This window comes from Oncorhynchus tshawytscha, linkage group LG01, assembly GCF_018296145.1.
Source record: "Oncorhynchus tshawytscha isolate Ot180627B linkage group LG01, Otsh_v2.0, whole genome shotgun sequence".
Classification (NCBI taxonomy): Eukaryota; Metazoa; Chordata; class Actinopteri; order Salmoniformes; family Salmonidae; genus Oncorhynchus; species Oncorhynchus tshawytscha.
In genome coordinates this window covers 68,760,716-68,784,687 of record NC_056429.1, presented here as the reverse complement: position 1 = coordinate 68,784,687, position 23,972 = coordinate 68,760,716, and the positions used below count along the sequence as shown (strand labels likewise).

General features: G+C 43.2%; 1 protein-coding gene across 1 annotated transcript in view; it reads left to right on the top strand.

The window, feature by feature from the left end:
* Positions 1–23,972, top strand: part of LOC112260939 (echinoderm microtubule-associated protein-like 6) — an 84,306-nt gene that overhangs the window by 37,992 nt on the left and 22,342 nt on the right. The window contains exons 7-27 of the mRNA XM_042328309.1: positions 47–248; positions 1,212–1,349; positions 5,359–5,615; positions 7,119–7,331; positions 7,504–7,674; positions 7,960–8,066; positions 9,392–9,510; positions 11,985–12,171; positions 12,305–12,410; positions 12,609–12,702; positions 13,064–13,164; positions 13,454–13,656; positions 17,437–17,548; positions 17,881–18,008; positions 20,895–21,036; positions 21,208–21,360; positions 21,555–21,686; positions 21,793–21,881; positions 22,143–22,319; positions 22,462–22,666; positions 22,815–22,941. Of these exons, the coding sequence (XP_042184243.1) occupies positions 47–248; positions 1,212–1,349; positions 5,359–5,615; positions 7,119–7,331; positions 7,504–7,674; positions 7,960–8,066; positions 9,392–9,510; positions 11,985–12,171; positions 12,305–12,410; positions 12,609–12,702; positions 13,064–13,164; positions 13,454–13,656; positions 17,437–17,548; positions 17,881–18,008; positions 20,895–21,036; positions 21,208–21,360; positions 21,555–21,686; positions 21,793–21,881; positions 22,143–22,319; positions 22,462–22,666; positions 22,815–22,941 (3,163 nt within the window). The remainder of the gene's footprint in view (positions 1–46; positions 249–1,211; positions 1,350–5,358; positions 5,616–7,118; positions 7,332–7,503; positions 7,675–7,959; positions 8,067–9,391; positions 9,511–11,984; positions 12,172–12,304; positions 12,411–12,608; positions 12,703–13,063; positions 13,165–13,453; positions 13,657–17,436; positions 17,549–17,880; positions 18,009–20,894; positions 21,037–21,207; positions 21,361–21,554; positions 21,687–21,792; positions 21,882–22,142; positions 22,320–22,461; positions 22,667–22,814; positions 22,942–23,972) is intronic.

Sequence of the window (23,972 nt, the reverse complement as noted above, 5' to 3'; positions counted from 1 at the left end):
TTTTCTCTCCCTCCATCCATCCCTCCCCCTCCCTCCTCCCTCTCAGGGCTGTCTATCCGTAGTGTGTGTTGGAGGGCAGACCGTATCCTGGCGGGGACGCAGGACAGTGAGATCTTTGAGGTGATGGTTCGGGACAGAGACAAGCCTCTGCTCATCATGCAGGGTCACTGTGAGGGAGAGCTCTGGGCTCTGGACGTCCACCCCAAGAAACCGCTTGCTGTGACCGGCAGTGATGACCGATCTGTACGGTCAGTCTTAACTCCAGCAGTAATTTAGCTCGTACATCAGCTCCCTCAGAAGCATCTTTACACTAGCATCTTTATAGACCCAGTAGTTATCATCAGAGCTTTCTTCCCTAATTTATCCTTTCTCAGTTTACCCAGGCCACCATCCCTGTTCAGTCTATTTTAATGTACCACTTCATCCAGACTTTTCATCTTAATTACATACACTCAGTGAACCCTGACCAGTAGTACTACTCGTCCTTCTTGGTTCACTGGTTCTCCTCTCCTCCAGACAGCCCTTAGTTTGTCAGACACTGTTCTACACATTTCTAACCGGGACAGTTCTAGCCCAGAGTTCAGCGCTAGCTATAGAAAAGTCACAGTGCCAGCCTGTGCAGGGGACAGACACTTGATAATGAAGTCACACACAACCCCTTTCTACCAGGAGAGACAGAGTTCTCTGTGGGCCTGGTAACACTTTATTTTAACGGTCCCTAATAAACCATACATTAATCATTATGCCCACATTTATAAAACATCTATTAATCATAAGTATTTTTGCAGTCCCTAATCTAAAGTGAGCGCTATCTAACCCTAACCCTTAACATAACATAACCTAACCCAACCGTAACCATTATGTAATCTTTTTGTAAATGCTTTATAAATGGTTTATTACGGACTGTTAAAATAAAGTGTAACCCTTAATTCAAGCCCTCACCCTGCAGCAGTAACTAGCTCATTAAAACATCTGTCTTAGTCACTTAGCTGCTAGTGATATCTTCTTCACTTAATACTTTCTAATGGGTGTGGCTACAGAAGCCATGTTCATAGCTGAAACTGTGCTGATTGGTTATGACTGTGTGTGTGTTTGTGCGTGTGTGTGTGTGTTTGTGCATGTGTGTGTTTGTGCGTGCGCACGCGTGTGTGTGTGCACGCGCATGCGTGGCTGCGTGCGTGCGTGCATGCCTGCATGTGTGGTGTTCTCAGGTTGTGGAGCCTGGCAGACCATGCCCTGATAGCTCGCTGTAACATGGAGGAGGCAGTCCGCAGTGTGGCCTTCAGCAACGATGGCTCTCAGCTCGCTCTGGGCATGAAGGACGGCTCCTTCACCGTGCTCCGAGTCAGGTACTGCTAAAATGTACCTTCACTACCTACCTTTAGTCCCTAGAGTCAGTTAAACTAACACCCACTCACTCACACACGTGTAGCTCACAGTTACAGAAAACATCCACAAACAAACACTTTTAGGTCCGAGTGTCAGGTACAACAAACTCCCACCTTCCATATCACTACCTCCTTTAGTCCCTAGAGGCAAGTGCAGTACAGCACGCACTGTCTTGCACATTTAGTTCCCAAATACAGGCACCACTTACCACACCTGTAGTCCCTAGACTAATCTTTAGTACAACAAGCACTCCTTTCATAATCTTCTTTAGAGCTCAGTGTTCAGTACAGACTCTCCTATTGGGTATAGGACCATCACCTCCCGCCTTTACTGCTACAAGTTCACGCATCTCCTATTACCCACCTTAAAGGTTACTACAAGCTTCCCTCCGGTGATCTAGTGCGTGGGTGCGTGTGGGAGGAGTGGGATTTTTGGAGCAGCGGACACCTTTTGGTAACATAATATCCTCACCAGTCCCACTCCCATTCACAAGGGGGTGATAGGTGATAGCATATTATTTACATATTTAACTTTTTAAAATTTTGTGATAGCAAGGAAAAGTCATCTTCCCTTGCTAGTATTAGCTAGCTGGCAGCCTGGCTAGCAGGCTTTAACCTGTCTAAAAACATAGCAAGCTAGCTAAGTTTTTTAGCCTCCCACATCTGCATGTGAAATAATCTGAGTTATAATTTAAAAATATATATATACACCACCGGACAAAAGTTTTAGAACACCTACTCATTCAAGGGTCTTTTAATTGTGTTACTATTTTCTACATTGTAGAATAAATGTGAAGACATCAAAACTATGAAATAACACATATGGAATCATGTAGTAACCAAAAAAGTGTTAAACAAATCAAAATATATTTTATATTTCAGATTCTTCAAAGTTGCCACCCTTTGCCTCGATGACAGCTTTGCACACTCTTGGTGTTCTCCCCAACAGTCTTGAAGGGATTTCCCACATATGTAGAGCACATTTTGGCTGCTTTTCCTTCACTCTGCGCTCCGACTCATCCCAAACTATGTAAATTTGGCTGAGGTTGGAGGATTGTGGAGGCCAGGTCATCTGATGCAGCACTCCACCACGCTCCTTCTTGGTAAAATAGCCCTTACACAGCCTGGAGGTGTGTTGGGTCATTGTCCTGTTTAAAAACAAATGATAGTCCCACTAAGCCCAAACCAGATGGGATGGTGTATCGCTGCAGAATGCTATGGTAGCCATGCTGGTTAAGTGTGCCTTGAAATCTAAGTAAATCACAGACAATGTCACCAGCAAAGCACCCCCACACCATAATACCTCCTCCATGATTTACGGTGGGAAATATACATGCGGAGATCATCCGATCACCCTCACCGTGTCTCACAAAGACGGCGGTTGGAACCAAAAATCTCAAATTTGGACTCCAGACCAAAGGACAAATTTCCACCGGTCATGTCCACTGCTCGTGTTTCTTGGCCCAAGCAAGTCTCTTCTTATTATTGGTGTCCTTTAATAGTGGTTTCTTTGCAGCAATTGGACCATGAAGGCCTGATTCACACTGTCTCCTCTGAACAGTTGATGTTGAGATGTGTCTGTTACTTGAACTCTGTGAAGCATTTATTTAGGCTGCAATTTCTGAGGCTGATAACTTTTAATGAACTTATCCTCTGCAGCAGAAGGTAACTCTTGGTCTTTCAATACTCTGGTCCTCCTGAGAACCAGTTTCATCATAGCACTTGATGGTTTTTGCAACTGCACTTGAAGAAACTTTCAAAGTTCTTGACATTTTCCGTGTTGACTGACCTTCAAGTCTTAAAGTAATGATCGTTTATCTTTGCTTATTTGAGCTGTTCTTGCCATAATATGGACTTGGTCTTTTACGAAATAGTGCTATCATCTGTATACCCCCCTACCTTAATGCTCAAACGCATTAAGAAGGAAAGAAATTCCACAAATTACATTTTAAGAAAGCAGACCTGTTAATTTAAATGCATTCCAGGTGACTACCGCATGAAGCTGGTTGAGAGAATGCCAAGAGCATGCAAAGATGACATTAAGGCAAAGGGTGGCTACTTTGAAGAATCTGAAATATAAAATATATTTTCATTGGTTTAACACTTTTTTTGGTTACTACATGATTCTATATGTGTTATTTCATAGTTTTGATGTCTTCACTATTATTCTACAATGTAGAAACTAGTAAAAATAAAGAAAAACCCTTGAATGAGTAGGTGTTCTAAAACTTTTGACCGGTGGTGTATGTTCTTATACTTGCTGGTGTAACCTAAAACAGTATCCCAGTTTGATATGCTGCTGTTGTATTCATTATGATATCAGCTAAAAATAGAACATCATGTTTTGGTCATGGAGAAAAAGCACATGGCTAGCTAGATGGCTACAGCAGTTTCTACCATTTCACAATAGCCTGGAATCACTTGTTATTACCCATAAACAAAATACCCTTTTGGGTGGATTTGTGTTGTTTTGGTTTACTGTTTGAACAGTCGCTGAGATTATTTACATTTGGTTATCAATGCAAAATAGGCTACTTTGATGAATAGCCTATATAGCCTATAGATCAGATCAAGGAGCCAAGCAGACTACATTGCCCCCACGGCTGCGGGAAGGAATGATACCGGGCATCTCAATTTTCAGGTAATACACAAGCTTGTTAAGTCCCGGAGCGTATTACAAGGAGCCGCCCATTTTGTGACAAAAAAGTACATTGCAACACTAGCGTGTGTATTTACCTTAAGTGCCTTTTCCCCAGTGGAAGCTCACAGTAGTCAAATGGCCATTTAGGAAAATAATTTAATTTAGGAAATTAAGGAACGTTTTTACTTTGGTTAGTTAGCTTTCATAAGTACTTGCATTATAGCAAAGCTGGCAAAAGTATTTCCAGCATCAAACTCTTCAGATACATCTCGTAAAGAAGGGCCATAAAGTTATGCAACTTAGCCTACAGTGTCGCCATGGGCCGAAACCTCTGGTTTTAACAGCCTTCAAATGAGATGCTGAATTCATCACTTAAAGCCTGACTGAAGGCCCCAGTTTAATTTACTCCCCAGCAGATTCAGTTGGTATGCTGGCACTTTCCATTAGGTTATAGTAAATTGGTCCGCAGTGCTGTTAATCAATACGTTTTGAAGTGGCTAATCCTCACGCTGCACTTTGAAGTGAACAGTGCTCCTGATTTGCATTTAGTCTATCGGAAAAGAACGGGTTTACAGCATTAGGAGCAGCTTTTTATGATTGGATGAATTTATGTTGCCTGGGGCTGTGTTGTGTTGTGTTGTATGATTTTGACTGAGAGCTGGTGCGTTTAAAAGGGTTTGACTTGTTACTTTGAATTTTTATCGACCTCATCGTTGAATATAGCTGTTTGAGACACACTGCACTGTATACATTGATATTCCCCATAGGTTATTCCCTATGATTACTGTTCACCATATCTAATCGTTAGGAATTTGTCAGGACAAACATCACTGGCACTATGATTCACAATTACAGCACATTATAAGAATACGAAGCCACACTGTCTATACGTCCTGTGATTATATACTTCCTTCCACCTTTTGTGATCGTACCAACATTAACATTACCAGAGAGCAATTTAGACAGAAAAACATAATTATGTCCCCATCTAAAATGACCCTTGAAATATGAGTTAATCAAGTCTGGGCCTGCGGAATTGCTTTTGGGTGGGCGCAGCAGGTGTGATAAGACTGTGGTGGTTCATTGTAATGCGTCCTCCTCAGAGAGAGACAGCAGGAAGATGAGTTTAGTGGCGAGGCTCCCTCTCAGTGTTTCAGCTGGCCTCAGAGTCATTATGACAATGAATGGGCCCAGTCCATCTGCTGCTGCTCACTGTTGGTTAGATAGATGAGCTAGCCAGCCAGCATCCTGCCTAGAGCCAAGGGATTCACTCTTCTTTTCCCTCCCTCCCTCCCTCCCTCCCTCCCTCGCTCCCTCCCTCCCTTCCAGGGACATGACGGAGGTGGTGCACATTAAAGACAGGAAGGAGGTGATCCATGAGATGAAGTTCTCTCCGGATGGCAGCTACCTGGCCGTGGGCTCCAATGACGGCCTGGTGGATGTGTACGCCGTGGCACAGCGCTACAAGAAGGTGGGCGAGTGCAACAAGTCCTCCAGCTTCATCACCCACCTGGACTGGTCCATCGACAGCAAGTTCCTCCAGAGCAACGACGGTGCGGGTGAACGCCTCTTCTACAGGATGCCAAGTGAGTGAATCACCGCCACCAGCCGCCACCACGTTTTGGCAACGTTGTAACAATGTTGTGCTTTGGCAGCTTGGCTTTGCTTTTGATAGATTCTGCTGTCACTTTGAGAGTGACTCACTTTGCAGAAAAGCAACGCTTCATAATGACAAAATTGTCCCTGTGTCTCTCTGAACTAGGCCATGATAACCATGGTATAACTCCTATTATCTCAGCTTACTGGGAACACTATCCGTGATTGAATCTGATGTAGCGGTTTCTTGTTTCCTTGTTGGGAGAAGGCACGTAAACAGATCACACAGCAATCAGCTTGACAGTAAACAGTCATTTGGTCCATGAATCGAAGGTGGATCACAGCTAGCTTAGCGCCACGCCAAACAAGCCCTCACATCCGGCTTTAACATCGATGTGTTTTCTACTTTTTTGTCTCTTCTGTCTGTCACACAGGCAAGGCTCTTCCCAGGCAAGGCTGCTTTCTAGGTGGCACTGTCTAAAACTCTAGTCAGCTGCACAAGCCTCCCAGCCACTACATAACCACTGTCTGCACACACACACACGCACACGCACACGTACAAACACACACACCTCTCTCTCTCAAACTACACTACACTGTTTTTGGAGAGCTGTGTGAAAAGCCCTGTCAGAGTGAGTGACTCAGCGTTGCTCCAGGGTGTTTAGTGTCAGCAGGCAGACTGTCTAGACTGACAGTCAGGAGGGCAACAGGTTATGCTGCAGAGAAGACAGGAGAGAGGGGAAAAAATAGTTTGGTTGCTACATTTTCCTATTATTTATTAGGGAAAATATTTGACATCAATGGGTAATTTCTTACATTTACCTCAAACATATTACTTCAATGTGTTTGTTTATTTGTGTTTCCTGCTTCACTTATCTGTCTTTTTACCATTGCATTATTTTGCAATTATAAAAGCCAAGGGAATATTCTCTTAGAAAGTCAATTAATTACGATAATAGAATGTCGTCAATCAAGTGTTGAAGCATGGTAGATTTTCTCATTTCACTTGTCCCATAGGGATTCTAGATAGCTCCCTCTTCCCTGGGGGTTATACTAACAAACCACGCGCATGCACATGCAGTGACACACACACACGCGCACGCACATACACAAATATTCATGCTGAGGACCCTAATTAAAAAAGGAGCTCCACAAGTGATGCAAGCTTCGGACAGAAAAGGGCTCCCGGCTTGAGGCTTTGTTTACGTTGCTATTTGGTTTATTTCTTGCACCAATTAAACCCCTCATTAACACAGGAACAGGGTGTTTGTTTGTTAACACCTTCAGTCTCATGTTTATGTAACCTTTACCTACTTGTTGAGTAAACATATTGCCTTTTAGTTCCTGCTAAGAACCTTAGCAGCTAGGTTAGTAGAGTTGTAACAGAGTCAACATTATTTAAAGGTAATATTATTTACGCACAACAAGGTGGTTTTACAAGATACATGCATTTTGCCAATGTTTGTCATCCATCCTGCTTTTCTCCCCTGAAGTTGGGAAGCACCTGACCACTAAGGAGGAGGTAAAAGGGATCCACTGGAGCTCGTGGACAAGTGTGATTGGTCCAGAGGTGAGTGGGATCTGGCCCAAGTACACCAACATCAGTGACGTCAACTCTGTGGATGCCAACTACAGCAGTGCTGTGCTGGTTACTGGAGACGACTTTGGTCTGGTCAAACTGTTCCGCTTCCCCTGCCTAAAGAAAGGTCAGTAAATGTCTTTGTTCTAAATATGCAACATGCCATTTTTACTTTGGAGTCATTAAAATAAAAAATACCCATGCAAATATAGAATGATGAGATAGGGAATTATGTTGAACACACTCCCCTTTTCTCATTTCATTTTGACTAGTTTTTCTGTCCCTGATGTTGTGAACAGGGGCAAAATTCAAGAAGTACATTGGCCACTCTGCCCACGTGACCAACGTACACTGGTCTCACGACCTGCAGTGGGTGTTGACCACCGGAGGGGCTGACCACTCTGTGTTCCAGTGGAAGTTCCTGCCTGAGGGTGTCATGAACGGAGGACTGGAGACCAATATACCACAAGGTACGTACAGTATTTAGCCTGAGGAACCTGGGGGTTTGATTTAAGAATGTATTGTATGGTTCTAATGAGAGATCCCATATTGTCATGTTGAGCTGGTGCTGAAGTGTTCTTGGGTAGATTTGTGCATGAAATATTATTTCATATGATTAATCTACCTTAGAGTGACTACAGTACACAATATCCATGCTGTTGTCAAAAGCCAATGTAATGACTATGTGAGTGATTGTTGCAGCAGTGAAATCAGTTTGCTTGCTGCCACTGTCTCCTGGTATCGGTTCCCTCTAGATGGCCATGCAGACTCGAACAGTGAGGAGTCTGACTCTGACGTGTCTGATGTCCCGGAGCTGGACTCTGATATTGAGCAGGAGACACAGATCAACTACGACCGACAGGTGGGTGTGTGGAGCTTACAGACACTGGAGGGAGTCCTATATGGGTCAGACAGAAAGTGGGTGAAATCAGGTTGAAGATGATACACGATATGAGGGACATTTAGAAAGTTCCATATTAGGAACAGGTAGAGTGTCTTACATGATGCAGAGAAAGAACGAGTGTCAGTACAGTTGTGGGATCTTAATTTGACCAGTTTGTTCTAAGTAATAAAATAATAAAATAATTTAAAAAGTTATCATTTCTTATCGGAAATTTGTTTTGATAGACTATAGTTTAGTTGTGAGATCTAGTGAGAAAAAGAGAACTGTGGGTTTTTAGTGAATTTATGTAAATCACAAGGCTCATTTGAATTTTCTGCGGCACAGGGAAATGATCTGCGACAACAGGGTAATCAAATGAAGATGCTATATTCATATATGAGAATGACAGTTGAATGAAATGAGAGGAGAATATGCCCCATTTAAACTGGTGTCTGAAAAAAAAACATGAGAGCCAAGAGAACACACTACTCAAGGCTTAAACAATACCCTGTTTAAATACCCTACAGTAGATGAGGCAGAGAGAGAATAAATTGTTAGAACAACCCACATTAGTCAGTGTAATCTGAATTGGAATGGCCCGTTGTTAGTCAGAATGCCTCCAGCCATATACTGTATGAGGATCCTGAGGCATCCTGAAAGTCAGTGAAGGTGCCGAGTGGAGATATTCTGATATTGATTGATGTTAGCAGAGAGAGGCTGCGAGGCGGACGGAAGGGGAGATAATATATTCAAATAGCAGAGTGCTCCTATCAGCAGCTTTGTATGGGATCAGCGCTGACTGAGACTTTATTTGTCGGAAAACGCCTGGGTTGCCATGGCATCCATCACATGCCTTATCTCCACTGGCAGCTGGATCTGCATTTGTTGCCGTGACGATGCGGGTTGGTACCACACGGAGCGCTGCCATGTGTGCTCTGGAGATACATGGCCGGCTGTGCCAACACTGCTTCATGACAGATCAATGAGTTGCCTGTTTAAAGTTTAAAGTGTGGGGTAAAATTATTATTGTCCCTGCATCTCTTAAGACTTCATTTTTGTCCTCATGCAACACTTTTCATTTTGTTGATTGTTTGTTATTTGTACTATTTCATATCATGGTTCGGTAAAGCATATGATGTGTTGTAGGAGCATGAAGTCAACATGATCACCATTCATGTTATTTAGTCAACCTTAGCTGCTTGTGATTGTGGGGAAAGTGGATGATAGCGGGTTGACATGACGTACAATATGAGGGACTGTTGTTGTTGCAGGTGTAGAAGGACGACTGTGTGTGGTTGTTTCAGGTGTATAAGGAGGACCTTCCCCAGCTGAGGCAGCAGAGCAGAGAGAAGAAGCAGCAGGTCGGCTCCCTGAAACGCCAGAGAGGGCCAGATGAAGCTCTTCGTCTGAAGTTTGTCCACGGGTAATGGGTTCTTATGACAGGTCTTATGGGTCTCATTTTGACTGTGTTACTGAGTGTTCATCAGAAAGAATACTCACACGTGTGTTTTAGGTGTCATCTTTTCAATGTCAAATTGGTTGAGATGACACTCCACCATTTGGAATGGCGTGATAAGGACAGATGTCTTGCATTGAATTGAGAGGAAATCGTGTGTTTCCATCGCGATGAAACAATCTCTCTCTCTCTCTCTCTCTAAAATTGGCCTGTCTGTGTCAGCTGTTGGAATATGCAAATCCCTTTTCAAAGCTGTAGTATTTCAATCATTTTTGCAAATTTTTTTCAAGATGTGTGAAGCAGTTAACATTACTGATTCAGCACGAGCAGCCATTAAATACCTCCCTGTAGCAGCTCTAATACTCCCTCAGTGTCCTTTCCTTTTTGTAAAACTTTAAGACCTCACAGTGGGGGAGGCAGTCTTTCAGTGTTTGAGCAATGAAATAAATGCTGCACATTTGATTACAATTCCCCACGCCGGGTTTATTAGACACTCTTATATGGGCCATGTAGGGGCTGAGACAGCATATGAACTTTTATGCTTTTATTTAGAGTACCTTTTAGATAAGGATCCTACCTTCCCAGTTTCAGAAAAATAGCCGTCTTATCTTAATATGTCATTTTCCCTAGTCAGCTTTACAGAAACACCCAGGCAACTCAGTCAAGGAATTAATTGAAATGTTTGTTTCAGTATACAGTGCATTCCAGAAAGTATTCAGACCCCTTGACTTTTTCCACATTTTGTAACGTTACAGCCTTATTCTTAAATGGAATACGTCTACACACAATACCCCATAATGACAAAGCAAAAACATGTTTTTAGACATTTTTGCAAATGTATAAAAAAAAACTGAAATATCACATTTACAAAAGTATTCAGACCCTGTTGAAGCACCTTTGGCAGTGATTACAGCCTCAAGTCTTCTTATGACGCTACAAGCTTGGCACACCTTTATTTGGGGAGTCTGTCCCATTCTTCTCTGCAGATCCTCTCAAACTCTGTCAGGTTGGATGGGGAGAGTTGCTGCATAACTATTTTCAGGTCTTCAGAGATCTTCAATCAGGTTCAGGTCTGGGCTCTGGCTGGGCCACTCAAGGACATTCAAAGAGTTGTCCCGAAGCCGTTCCTACATTGTATTGGCTGTGTGCTTCAAATCAAATCCAATCAAATTGTATTGGTCACATACACATGGTTAGCAGATGTTATTGCGAGTGTAGCGAAATGCTTGTGCTTCTAGTTCCGACAGTGCAGCAATATCTAACAAGTAATTGAACAATTCCACAACAAATACCTTATACACACAAATCTAAGTAAAGGGATGGAATAAGAATATGTACATATAAATATAAAATATAAAATACAGTATATACATCTGTGATGAGTAGTGCAAGATATGTAAACATCATTATTAAAGTGGCATAATTAAAGTACATTTGTTAGAGTGCCCACCGTAGGGTTGGTGTCATGTTTCCTCCAGACGTGACGCTTGGCATTCAGGCCAAAGAGTTCAATTTTGGTTTCATCAGACCAGAGAACCTTGTTTCTCATGGTCTGGGAGTCCTTTAGGTGCCTTTTGGTAAACACTAAGCGGGCTGTCATGTGACATTTACTGAGGAGTGGCTTCTGTCTGTCCACTCTACTATAAAGGCCTGATTGCTGGAGTGCTGCAGGGATGGTTGTCCTTCTGGAAGGTTCTCCCATCTCCACAGAGGAACTCTGGAGCTCTGTCAGAGTGACCATCGGGTTCTTGGTCACCTCCCTGACCAAGGCCATTCTCCCCTGATTGCTCAGTTTGGCCCTGCGGCCAGCTCTAGTCTTGGTGGTTACAAACGTCTTCCATTTAAGAATGATGGAGGCCACTGTGTTCTTGGGTACCTTCAATGCTGCAGAAATGTTTTGGTACCCTTCCCCAGATCTGTGCCTCGACACAATCCTGTCTCAGAGGTCTACGGACAATTCCTTCAAACTAATAGCTTGGTTTTTGCACTGTTAGCTGTGAGACCTTATATAGGCAGGTGTGTGACTTTCCAAATCATGTCCTACCAATTGAATTTACCACAGGTGGACTCCAATCAAGTTTCAGAAACATCTCAAAGATGATCAATGGAAACAGGATGCACCTGAGCTCAATTTCGAGTCTCATATCATAGAGTCTGAATATTTATGTGAATAAGGTATTTCAGTTTGTCATTTCTTATTAAAAAAATCTGTTTTCAGTTTGTCATGATGGGGTTTTGTGTGTAGATTGATGAGGAAAAAAAGTGAGTGGCTTTCACTCCCCTTAATATAGTAGAATTATGTTTATTGGTGTGACCTATTTCTCTGTGTGTGTGTGTGTGTGTGTGTGTGTGTGTGTGTGTGTGTGTGTGTGTGTGTGTGTGTGTGTGTGTGTGTGTGTGTGTGTGTGTGTGTGTGTGTGTGTGTGTGTGTGTGTGTGTAGGTACCGCGGCTACGACTGCAGGAACAACCTGTTCTACACCCAGGCGGGGGAGGTGGTGTACCATGTGGCAGCGGTGGGCGTGGTCTACAACAGAGAGCAACACAGTCAGAGGTTTTACCTGGGCCACGATGATGACATCATCAGCCTGACTGTACACCCACTCAAAGACTATGCAGCCACTGGACAGGTACACATGTAAAATCACTCACTCTCTCTCTCTCTCTCTCTCTCTCTCTCTCTCTCTCTCTCTCTCTCTCTCTCTCTCTCTCTCTCTCTCACACACACACTGATCTTAATCACCTCTTCGTGAATGAATCCAGGTTGGCAGGGACCCAGCCATCCATGTGTGGGACATCCAAACCCTGAAGTGCTTCTCCCTGCTCAAGGGCTTTCACCAGAAAGGCGTTTGTGCCCTTGATTTCTCTGGTATGGCTATGTATTTTCCTGGGCATGTAACTTATGTCATTATCAGAATTTAATATCAATACCAGCCTATTGAATGATCAAAGCCCATAATGCTTCCTAATTTTTTTAATCATATTTTGTAAATGTGTCGTCCATGGGTGTTCTGTCCCTATGTCTGTTAAGATGTCAAACTAAGAGTAGCTTGTTGTTTCTGTGCAGCGGATGGGAAGAGCCTGGTCTCAGTGGGCATTGATGAACACCACTCTATCATCGTGTGGGATTGGAGGAAGGGGGAGAAGCTGGCCACCGCAAGGTACTAAAAGCTTTTTCACACCGGCTGATAGCTACTATTTGTGTGATCAGTGGGGGTGTGCTTTTAGACATTTAGAGTTATTACAAAAACAGGGTTTTATAGAATAGTTCAGCTAAGCTGGGTTCAAATTGTAATTTTTTCTTTCAAATACTTTAGCTGCGCTTGAATTGATCTTACCTGGCACAATGGAACTTATGGTATAGTCCTAAAAGTCTCAGGTTTGTTGTCTTAATGATAACACATTTGTAGAATCAGTTAGGAGTTTTTTCCTGACCACATTACATGACCAGGAAAAACTTAGGGCTCCATGTATTTGAGCTGACAGAATGTGAAGTGGATATTCTGTCTCTGTTATTCCCAGGGGACACAAAGACAAGCTGTTTGTGGTGAAGTGTAATCCTATCCTCATGGACAAGCTGGTCACAGTGGGAATCAAACACATCAAGTTCTGGCAGCATACAGGTCTGTCCTACTGTTCTCCCTGGCTGTCTCTCTCATACCATCAGCAGTGTTGGGGAAGCTACTCTGAAAATATAGTTTACCAAGCTACCAATTACTTCACACTAGAAAAAGAATCAGCTACACTAAAGCTACCCTTAAGAAAAATATAGTTCCATAGGTGTTTTCACACAGGAAAGTGATCCGCCCTGTAATTCTTCTTATGAACAACTATTTAGCTTGTCAGGCATGGTATGTTTATTGAAATCAATTAATGTATGCCTGAGTTTCTAACGGTGTGCTGTCTCTGAAGGTGGGGGCCTTATGTTCAAGCGAGGCATCTTTGGGAGCCTGGGGAAGCTGGAGACGATGATGTCCGTGTGTTATGGTCGGACAGACGAGCTGGTATTCTCTGGAGCCGCCACAGGGGACATATATGTCTGGAAGGAACCCATGCTGCTGAAGACCATCAAGGCCCACGACGGACCTGTGTTCGCCATGTACTCCCTGGACAAGGTTCTGTACTGGATATCAGCCCTGTCTGCTATCATCAATGAACTGTTGGTCAACTAGTTTCCGCTCATCTTATAATCATGATCTCAATAATCATAATATAATAATAAGATCATCATCTTTATTGCATGGTTATTTTGACCAATGACAATTGGGAATGGCTCTATTCTGTACTCAGTGGCTTCCCAACACCCACTTAGTGTAAATATCTATGATGTTAAAATGCCTATTTACTCTGTTCCATCTGACTGTGCAATCCACTGTCTCATCAGCCCAGCCAGGCAATTTATAAACTTGATCTCCACTATAAAAAGTATCTAGACATTATCTCACATTTCAATAATAGTGATAATGCCCTCGAAGTCGGTGTTTTGAGGATATATTGGCACGGGTTTGCCGGCCCTCTGGCCTAACATGCCAATATATCCTCCAGACACTGGCTTCAAGGGCATTATCACTTAAATATAACAAGTTACAGTCCCGACACAAATCTAGGGTTGCTAGCAAAGCCGGCTGATCGTTCGTTCAATCGGTTCGGTTGACAGAGATGCAACCCAGTCGTTCAGTCTTTTTGTTCTATATCTATGGACGCCAGCCAGTCGTTCATTCTAAATGTTCCATAGCCATACTGGCTGGTAATGTTCTTATCCCTTGCTTGCTAGTGAGCCAACTATGGCCAACTTACAGTCAAGTCAGCATTTGCATTTGCTGTTTTCTAGTGACATTTATTTGGATAGATCCACTACATTGAGCTAATAATGCGCGATTTCGCCTGGTGTAGAAAATGTCCTCTCTCGTCAGGACACTGTTATTCAGAGGAGGTAGCCAACAACACAACTAACACAATCCCTTCGAACTGAAGCTGAAAAGACTGCAAACTAGCTGCACTTTGTTCTGTTTGACCTGTTTTCTATTGATAGTTCTTTGTATATATCCATAAAAATTATGCAGATTCATGATTTCGACTGGCTGGAAAAAACTGCCTGCCCGTCTGTCTCATCCCGACTCCCGACACGTTCATTACTATGGGACAGCTGGAGATCGAATTTGAATATTGATACAATATTGTAAATGTCATAGAGACAGACAGTTCAGCATAGCTATCTAGCTAGCAAAACGATTCTCATTTCTTGCTAGCTAACCAAATGACACCTGCATCTCTAGCTGTAGCCACCGAAAAACAGTGAGGGTAAAAGTTGATAACTCACCCACTCCTCCAATGACATGACATCCTCCCAGCAGCTAGCTAGCTAACGGTAGGCTCTGTGCTTTTAGCTTGCTAAATAAATAGCTACATAAATAGATACACTGACCTATTAGCCACGTTATGAGCATGACTGACTTGTGATCATTGCCCTTGCTAGTATTATTGTATTGACATTCTCAGCCTTAGTTACATTGGTCCAATTTTTGTCCAAAATATTGAGTCCTTTCAAACTGTAACAGTGGTGGAGGGGCCTCAGTGGAGGCTGCTGAGGGGAGAAAGGCTCATATTAGTGACCGGAATGGAGAAAATGGAATGGCATTAAACACCTGCAAACCATCTGTTTGACCAAGAGAGACTGGCATGCATAGTATTTATAGTATTTACCTCAGCCCTCTGACTACAATGAAGAGCAAGACGTGCTGCTCTGTTTGGGCCAGCTACAGCTTAACCTGTTTTTTTGGAGTGTGGTGTCAAAAAAGCATAGCATCTCTTTATGACGGACAGACCTCTCCCCGTCTTTACAACCATTGAATCTATATGTTTTTACCATGACAGTTTACAATCTAAGGTAACGCCAAGTAATTTAATCTTCTCAACCTGTTCAACAGCCACACCATTCATTACCAGATTCAGCTGAGGTCTAGAACTTAGGGAATTATTTGTACCAAATACAATGCTCTTACTTTTAGAGATGTTCAGGACCAGTTTATTACTGGCCACCCATTCCAAAACAGACCTAAACTCTTTGTTAAGGGTTTCAGTGACTTCATTAGTTGAGGTTGCTGATGCGTATATGGTTGAATCATCAGCAAACATGAACACACATGCTTTGTTTAAGGCCAGTGGCAGGTCATTGGTAAAAATAGAAAAAGTAGAATGCCTAGAGAGCTGCCCTGCGGTACACCACACTTTACATGTTTGACATTAGAGAAGCTTCCATTAAAGAAAACCCTTTGAGTTCTATTAGATAGATAGCTCTGAATCCACGATATGGCAGAGGTTGAAAAGCCATAACACGTGTTTTTTCAACAACAGGTAATGGTCAATAATATCAAAGGCTGATTGATCACAAAGACAACAGAAGCTGCCTTCACTATGCAAGCACCATTTCAACTTCAACATTTCAACATCATCAAATCACCTCTGCTTAGTCTAATACAGGGACAACTTAAAGATACAAAAAACAATTTAGTCCAACCAACGTAAGCTAAATATCATGTGGCTGTCCATGGTTCTAATTTCTGTGTGTATGTGTGTGAGCGCTCTCGTTCATGCATGTAGAAAAACATGTTGACTCACCCTACTTGTAGAGAAACGCCAATGCCATCCTCCTCTCTTTCATGTTGACGAAACAGTTTATCACTCTGTCATACAGTACACGCTTTTTTATTTTTTGTTGTCCAAGGCTACCTGGCTAAAATGCTTGCTCGCTAGCCTAACTTCCATTCATGGGCAACGTTAGTTAGTTAACATTAGCCTTCTACTCCTAGCTACATGTTGAACTTCCATCCTCTCAGGCCAGGGGCACAACAATGTATGAATTAATGGTTGGATCAGAATCGCTGTTATAATCATTGACCAGTATGGAGAATTAAGTAAAATCACAAGTCCAAATCTCTATCTCCATCTAATTTAGGAAAGGGATGATTTTAGCTAGCAAGGCACCGGAGGACAACAACACAAAGATATGCAACAATTCAAGTTTTTCTGTCAATGATGTATACTCCCAATGGGATTTAGTGATAGGAGTGATGCCAAAATCCAAGCTGGCTTCCCTTGGCACATTTTTTTGTTGGCTGCTTTTCCAGCCAACAAGTGCTCAGCATATGTTGAAACTTCTTCAAAACTGTTGGAAAAGCATTCCTTGTGAAGCTGGTTGAGAGAATACCAAGAGTGCGCAAAGCTGTCATCAAGGCAAATGGTGGCTAATTTGAAGAATATACAATATAAAATGTGTTTTGATTTGTTTAACACTTTTTTGGTTACTACTTGATTCCAAATGGGTTATTGCATATTTTTGATGTCTTCACTATTATTCTACAATGAAGAAAATTGTAAAAATAAAGAAAAGCCCTTGAATGAGTAGGTGTGTCCAAACCTTTGACTGGTACTGTATATGTGATGCTTTTCCCGAAAACATTCATCAGAGAAGTAGCCTTAAGGAGGATGTGGGAGGCCATTCCTGGTAGAGACCTCCACTGAATTCCTGATGTTGTTGTTGCTGCTGCTTCAAATCCTTGACAGCCCTGCCTGCTAATAGAATAGTAATTGTAATTCCCTGCTGATTCTGTGTGTTGGGAAAGATGTCAGCGAAAGACAGTATTTTTCATTTGTCTTCCATCCATACTTTCCTCATGCACTTCATCATCCAACAGTACATTCTCAGTTTCAAGACAAACTGACCCCCTAGCATACTTCAGCAATTCAGACAGACCTCTTGAGAAGATGTCAGGCAGAAGATTAGTGTAGGTCAGAGCCCCTGTCTCATCCGGCCTTCATCACTGAAAGTTTTCCTCAGTGTGGTTGTCAGAGTTGGAGTACACTGGGTGACGTCCCTCTGCTGTTGTTCCCTCCAGGGCTTTGTGACAGGTGGGAAGGACGGAGTGGTGGAGTTGTGGGACGACATGTTTGAGAGGTGCCTAAAGACCTACGCCATCAAGAGAGCAGCTCTCTCCCCGGGATCTAAAGGTAGGATAACACTCTCTGCCCTACAGTACCTGAAAGAGTCTATGACAGATTCAGAAACACTGTCTGAGCAGTACTGTATTTCTCTCTTGAAGCTCACACTGACCATGTAAAGCACATACCTGTATCAGGAAGCATAATGTGTTTGAAATTTGACCATAAACATTCAATAGATACTGTAACCATCATGGACCACTTTTGCCTCCTACATTTAGTGTTGCCATCTCTTGGCCTCCTGTGGAATTGCAGTTATATTTCACATGGATCTGCTGCTATCGATCTGGGAGGATTTAGCACTGTAAGTCTTTACAGTGCTATTTGTGTGTGTCCCCCAGGGCTACTCCTGGAGGACAACCCCTCCATCCGTGCCATAACTCTGGGACACGGACACATCCTGGTGGGAACCAAGAACGGAGAAATACTTGAAATCGACAAGAGTGGACCCATGACCTTGCTGGTCCAGGTAGTGGGTTTGTTTGTGTGTGTGTCTGTATGCCTGTGACTGCGTGTGTGCGTACAGCTGAAACACCTAGGGTGGTGTGTTTTACTTATTCTACTTGGTTTTCCCAATTCGGTTTAGAGACATTTTTACAGCAGCATCCTGCAGTAAAACAGCAGCCCTCAAGTGTTGTCTGTTCTCCACCTACTCAGGCTTCTGGATTTGTTGGCTTCTTCCCTATTTCCTGTGTTCTCCACTCAGGGAATGCAGTCGGAAATATATCTTTGCATATCTGAGGCAGGCTTTAACAGTTTGCCGCTTGGCTGGTTCCGAAAAGCTCTGTGTTCCCCCTCTGGATTATCCAGCCCAGTTGAGGAATAGTTCATAGCTTAATATCTCAATACCTTCTTCCTTATTATTGTCAAACCTGTCACGTTTTTTTCCTCGCCTGTGTGCACAAGGCTTGTGTATGGCCTCTGTAGTAGTAATGTGCAGTTTGCGAACAATTAGTTTTACTGACTTGAGAGTCATGATTCGTTTTTCTGAGGGACTCATTCGTTTTAGTCGTTCATTTGACTTGCTGGCCGCAATTAATTCTACAGCAGGGTTAATACGCAGTCCTCCGGCTCAGTGGCTCAGGAGACCTGCTCCAACCAACAACCCAAGAATGGTGCTCCAATGGATACCTGCTGTGTTACTGGCTCCTGACCATTTGTGTTTTTTGCACTGATCTTACATTGTTTTGTGCATAATGTTTCCGCTATTGTTTCCGATGACCGAAAAACACTTCTGGACATCAGATCAGTGATCACTAACTTTGGACCAGGCCCTAATCCCAGAGACTCGGAAAAGGAAAAGACAGCGTAAAGAAGGGCGAATAAATATCTGCCTCTACCCTCCTATAAGGGCACAAGGCCAGACACAGGTGCAGACAAAGGAGACAGATGGTTAGAGTCTTTGCTGTTTATTAATATCCAAAAGGAGTAGGCAAGACAATGGTCGTGGACAGGCAAAAGGTCAAAACCAGATTCTGAGTCCAAGAGGTTAAGAGTGGCAGACAGGCTCGATGTCAGGGCAGGCAGAAAGGTTAGCCAGGCAGGTACTGAGTCCAGAAAAACAGGCAAAGGCCAAAACCGGGAAGACTAGAAAAAGAGAATTGAAAACAGGAGCACGGGAAAACACTCTGGTTGACTTGAAAACATACAAGACGAACTGGCACAGAGAGACAGGAAACACTGGGATAAATACACTGGGGAAAATAAGCGACACTTGCAGGGGTTGGAATCAATCACAAGAACAGGTGAAACAGATCCGGGCGTGACACCTTCGTTCTATTGGCGAACGTACAATCACTGGTGAACAAACTGGACGAGCTCCGTTCAAGACTATCCTATCAACGGGACCTGAAGAAAAGGAATATCCTATGTTTTGTGGCTGAACATGGATAATAAGAACATGGGTAATATACATCTAGCTGGTTTTTCTATGCATCGTCATGACTTTACGGCAGCGTTGGGTAAGGTTGGGGGGGTGTCGGTTAACGACAGCTGGTGCACAATCTCTCATTATTAAGGACGTCTTGAGGTTCTGCTCATGGTAAGTTGTAGGCCACACTATTTACCAAGAGAGTTTTCATCTGTATTTTTCGTGGCTGTCTATTCTCCACCTCAAACCAATGCTGGCGCTTTTATTATGACGTGTTTTACTTTTCAATTGTTTCTCTATTTTCTGTCTCTCTGCATTGTTGTGAAGGGCCTGTAAGTAAGCATTTCACTATTAGTCTACACCTGTTGTTTACGAAGCATGTGACCAAGAAGATTTGAGAAAAAGACAAGTTTAGAACTGTTAATTGATCACATTGTGCTATAATGAATGCAATCAATTGATTATTAAATGTTATGATGGACACAGCTTCATAGATCCAAAACATACACACAGCATCTGCTCAACAAACTCCAACTCAAGAACAAATCATTTGGGGTGCTGCCTGGGGGCTGCTTGGGTGCTGCAGTTCGCAAACGATATTCTGCTTATCACCCTCACGACAGTCAAGCAATGCATTCTGCCAAGATCTCGTTTACAGTCTAGTCCAGTTGCGGCCACAACTAGACCTCATTTCAAATGTATCAAGAAATGATTTTGTTTGTATGCCTAACAATCAACAAATGTACGTTGTTTAAAGCACACTTTTATAAGTCTCAATCACAAATGACAGCTTGTAGAAACATGGCTCTTTCGAGTTTTCAGTTCATCGTTTGCAAGTAGGGGGTCCTGCGTGCGCTGGGCATTACTGACTCAAATGAACAAAATTAGTCAAAAGATTTGTTCTTTTGACTGAACAAGACGAAAAGAGCTGAACTTCCCATCCCTGCTCTGTAGTGCTGCATTGTAGATGAGTTACTGTAGTTTGTATAGTGTGTGTGTGTGTGTGTGTGTGTGTGTGTGTGTGTGTGTGTGTGTGTGTGTGTGTGTACACGCGCATATGTTTCCTTGCGTGCATGTGTGTTTCTGACTGTTAGTGTATCTCTGTGGTAGTTCCCTCTATGGGTGCGGCCCAACTCTTAAAGCTCAGAGTCAGAGCCTTCCAGACTCCCTAGCGGTCAGGTACCTGTGCTCTGTTGCCATGGTGAACAGAGCTGATAGGGATGGGTTTTGAAGGATCAGTATGGATGTGTTGTTGGGTAGAATGACTGCAGCTATCTGAGATGCGATCGATTGGGCTTTTGTTTTGTCTCAAAAGTACCGTCTCACACTCAAACCCCACTTCAATTTGAGCACAATGTATTGTCCTGAAAAAAATGGCAGGGGATTTTGTGGGTGGCAGGTGTGTCAAATAGATTAGGTGTAGGTCAGGGCGTGTCAACTGACTGACTGACAGCTGTGTGTGTCTGTCTGTTGCTATGGTTACAGGGTCACATGGAAGGTGAGGTGTGGGGTCTTGCTGCTCACCCCCTGCTCCCCATATGTGCCACAGTGAGTGACGACAAAACCCTGAGGATATGGGAGCTCTCCACCAACCACCGCATGGTGGCCGTTCGCAAACTTAAAAAAGGTACTGCTGAATGTTTATCTTCATCAACTAATGAGCAAGTCATTAATTCCCATGATCATCAACAAACATAAGGCACTCCAGTGTCACCTTCTGTTTCTGTGTCTGTCAGTCTATGTCTGTATCTCCATTTTGGAAGTGTATAAGTGTGTGTGCGTTGTGTGTGTGTATCAGGTGGAAGATGCTGTGCCTTCTCCCCTGATGGGAAAGCCTTAGCGGTGGGCCTCAATGATGGTAGTTTTCTGGTGGTGAACTCTGACACCCTGGAGGACCTGGTGTCCTTCCATCACAGGAAGGAGTCCATCTCTGACGTCAGGTTTTCACAAGGTAACCTTTGACCTTTGACAACTGACTTATCATTAAAATGTCCATTCATTGTTGTCTGTATTTCATAAGACTGCTATTTAGTAATGTTCATTTGAGTTAAACCTTTCCTAAAATATGAAGTGAGGTTTCACAGATTAGCATTTTCACCCCCCTGGCTGAGGTATTAATTATTTGTTCTATGGCTTCCTCCTCAGATGCTGGTAAATACCTCGCTGTGGCCTCTCATGATAACTTTGTGGATATTTACAATGTGCTGTCCAGCAAGAGGGTGGGAATCTGCAAAGGAGCTTCCAGCTATATCACTCATATGGACTGGGACTCTCGTGGTGAGTTGATGGTGTAATTGGAAGCAGAGCATGGATTCCTATTAGTACTCTGTAGGTACAAGTTCTATTTTGTCTTTTGATTCTGAGATTGTTATTTTTTCTATAGGTAAATTGCTGCAAGTAAATTCAGGTGCCAAAGAGCAATTATTCTTTGAAGCCCCAAGAGGGAAGAGACAAACCATACGAAATGCTGAGGTAAGAGACCCAACTGAGATTGCAATTTTCTTGTCATTTTTCCCAGCTAGACATCAAATATGAATTGACACCCCATAAAAGCATGAGGCAGTGTTAAACACTGTGTGTGTGTGTGTGTGTGTGTGTGTGTGTGTGTGTGTGTGTGTGTGTGTGTGTGTGTGTGTGTGTGTGTGTGTGTGTGTGTGTGTGTGTGTGTGTGTGTGTGTGTGTGTGTGTGTGTGTGTGTGTGTGTGTGTGTATATTCATGTTTCCGCCTGTCAGATAGAGAAGATGGAGTGGGCTACCTGGACGTGTGTTCTGGGCCCCACCTGTGAGGGGATCTGGCCCACCCACAGTGACATCACAGACGTCAACGCTGCCTCGCTCACCAAAGACAAGAAGCTGCTTGCTACGGGAGATGACTTTGGCTTCCTCAAGCTCTTCAGCTATCCAGCCAGGGTGAGAAAGGCACTAGATGTCAATTCAATTTTACTCTCTTGAACTGAAATGGAATTGACCCCAACGCTGGTACATGACTCTGTTGATTCAAGTCCAATGTTGTCTCTTGTTTTTTTGTGTGCTCTGTCTGCTCCCTCCTCAGGGTCAGTATGCCCGCTTCAAGAAGTACATGGGTCACAGTGCCCATGTAACCAATGTTCGATGGGGACAAGATGATGCCATGCTACTGACGCTCGGCGGAGCTGACACAGCGCTGATGATCTGGGCCCTGGAGAGAACCGGAGAGGGTCACAGGGAGAACCCTGTGGACAGTGAGGAGTCAGACGATGACATTGAGGAGGACGGAGGTAAACGCCAGCCTTTAGACTACTGATTCATACAGTACAACTCTAATACAACATTCTCAACAAACACATACAAAGCGATCTTGATCAAATCCTACTTTTCACAAACTGCTCTAATTGGTTGAGTCTATTCCTGTGGGCGTGTCTGTAGGGTATGACAGTGATGTGGCGAGGGAGAAGACCATTGACTACACCACTAAGATCTATGCTGTCAGCATCCGGGACATGTGTGGCATCAAACCCCACCAGCAATTGAAGGAGGTGTCGGCAGAGGAAAGGTACACCCCCATGCCAGCTTCTGTGTTTGGACTGGTTGTTGTCATTCAAAGTGATAGAGCTTAAACATTCGAGTGTGTCTTGACTCCTGACTGTTGTGTTGAGTGTGTAGATTTAAAACAATTTAAAAAGTCTGAAGCAGTGACAATTTTAAAAAACTGTCAAGTTTTAGCTGTTGTTTTATGCCTCAAAAACTGTATTAACATCTTGATCCTAATCAGACTGCCATCAGCAGCCAACACCATGATTATCTCTAATTAGAAACTGGGCGGTTCAAGCCCTGAATGCTGATTGGCTGACAGCTGTGATATATCAGACCATATACCATGGGTATGACAAAACATTTATTTTTACTGCTCTTATTACATTGGTGACCAGTTTATATATTTTTATTTATTTCACTAGGCAAGTCGGTTAAGAACAAATTCTTATTTACAATGACGTCCTACCCCGGCCTAACCCAGATGATGCTGGGCCAATTGTGTGCCGCCCTATAGGACTCCAAATCACAACCGGTTGTGATACAGCCTGGAATCAAACCAGGGTCTGTAGTGACACCTCTAGCACTGAGATGTAATGCCTTAGACCCCTGCGCCACTCGGGAGCCCTAAAATAATATAATAACAATAAGGCACATCGGGGGGTTTGTTGTATATAGCCAATATACCACGGCTAAGGGGTGTGTCCAGGCACTCCTCGTTGTGTCGTGCTTAAAGAACAGCCCTTGGCAGTGGTATATTGGCCACATACCACACCTTCTCAGGCCTTATTGCTTAAAGGAATGCTTATAGAGCCCTCTGGTGTCAGAAACAGAAACTGCACCTGTCTTTTTTGTCATTTGATACAACTTTAGTTACCTTCTACCTATCAATATACATCATGGTGTTTGAGTATAACTGACATCTACTGTATGTATCCTTTTGTAAAGCCTCAGAGGTGGTCATTGTAGGATTGGCATGGATATAGATTTTGGTTTTGCTTTTATGATACAGAGTGAGTTGACTTTTTAGTGCTGAGCTGACATCATTTGCAG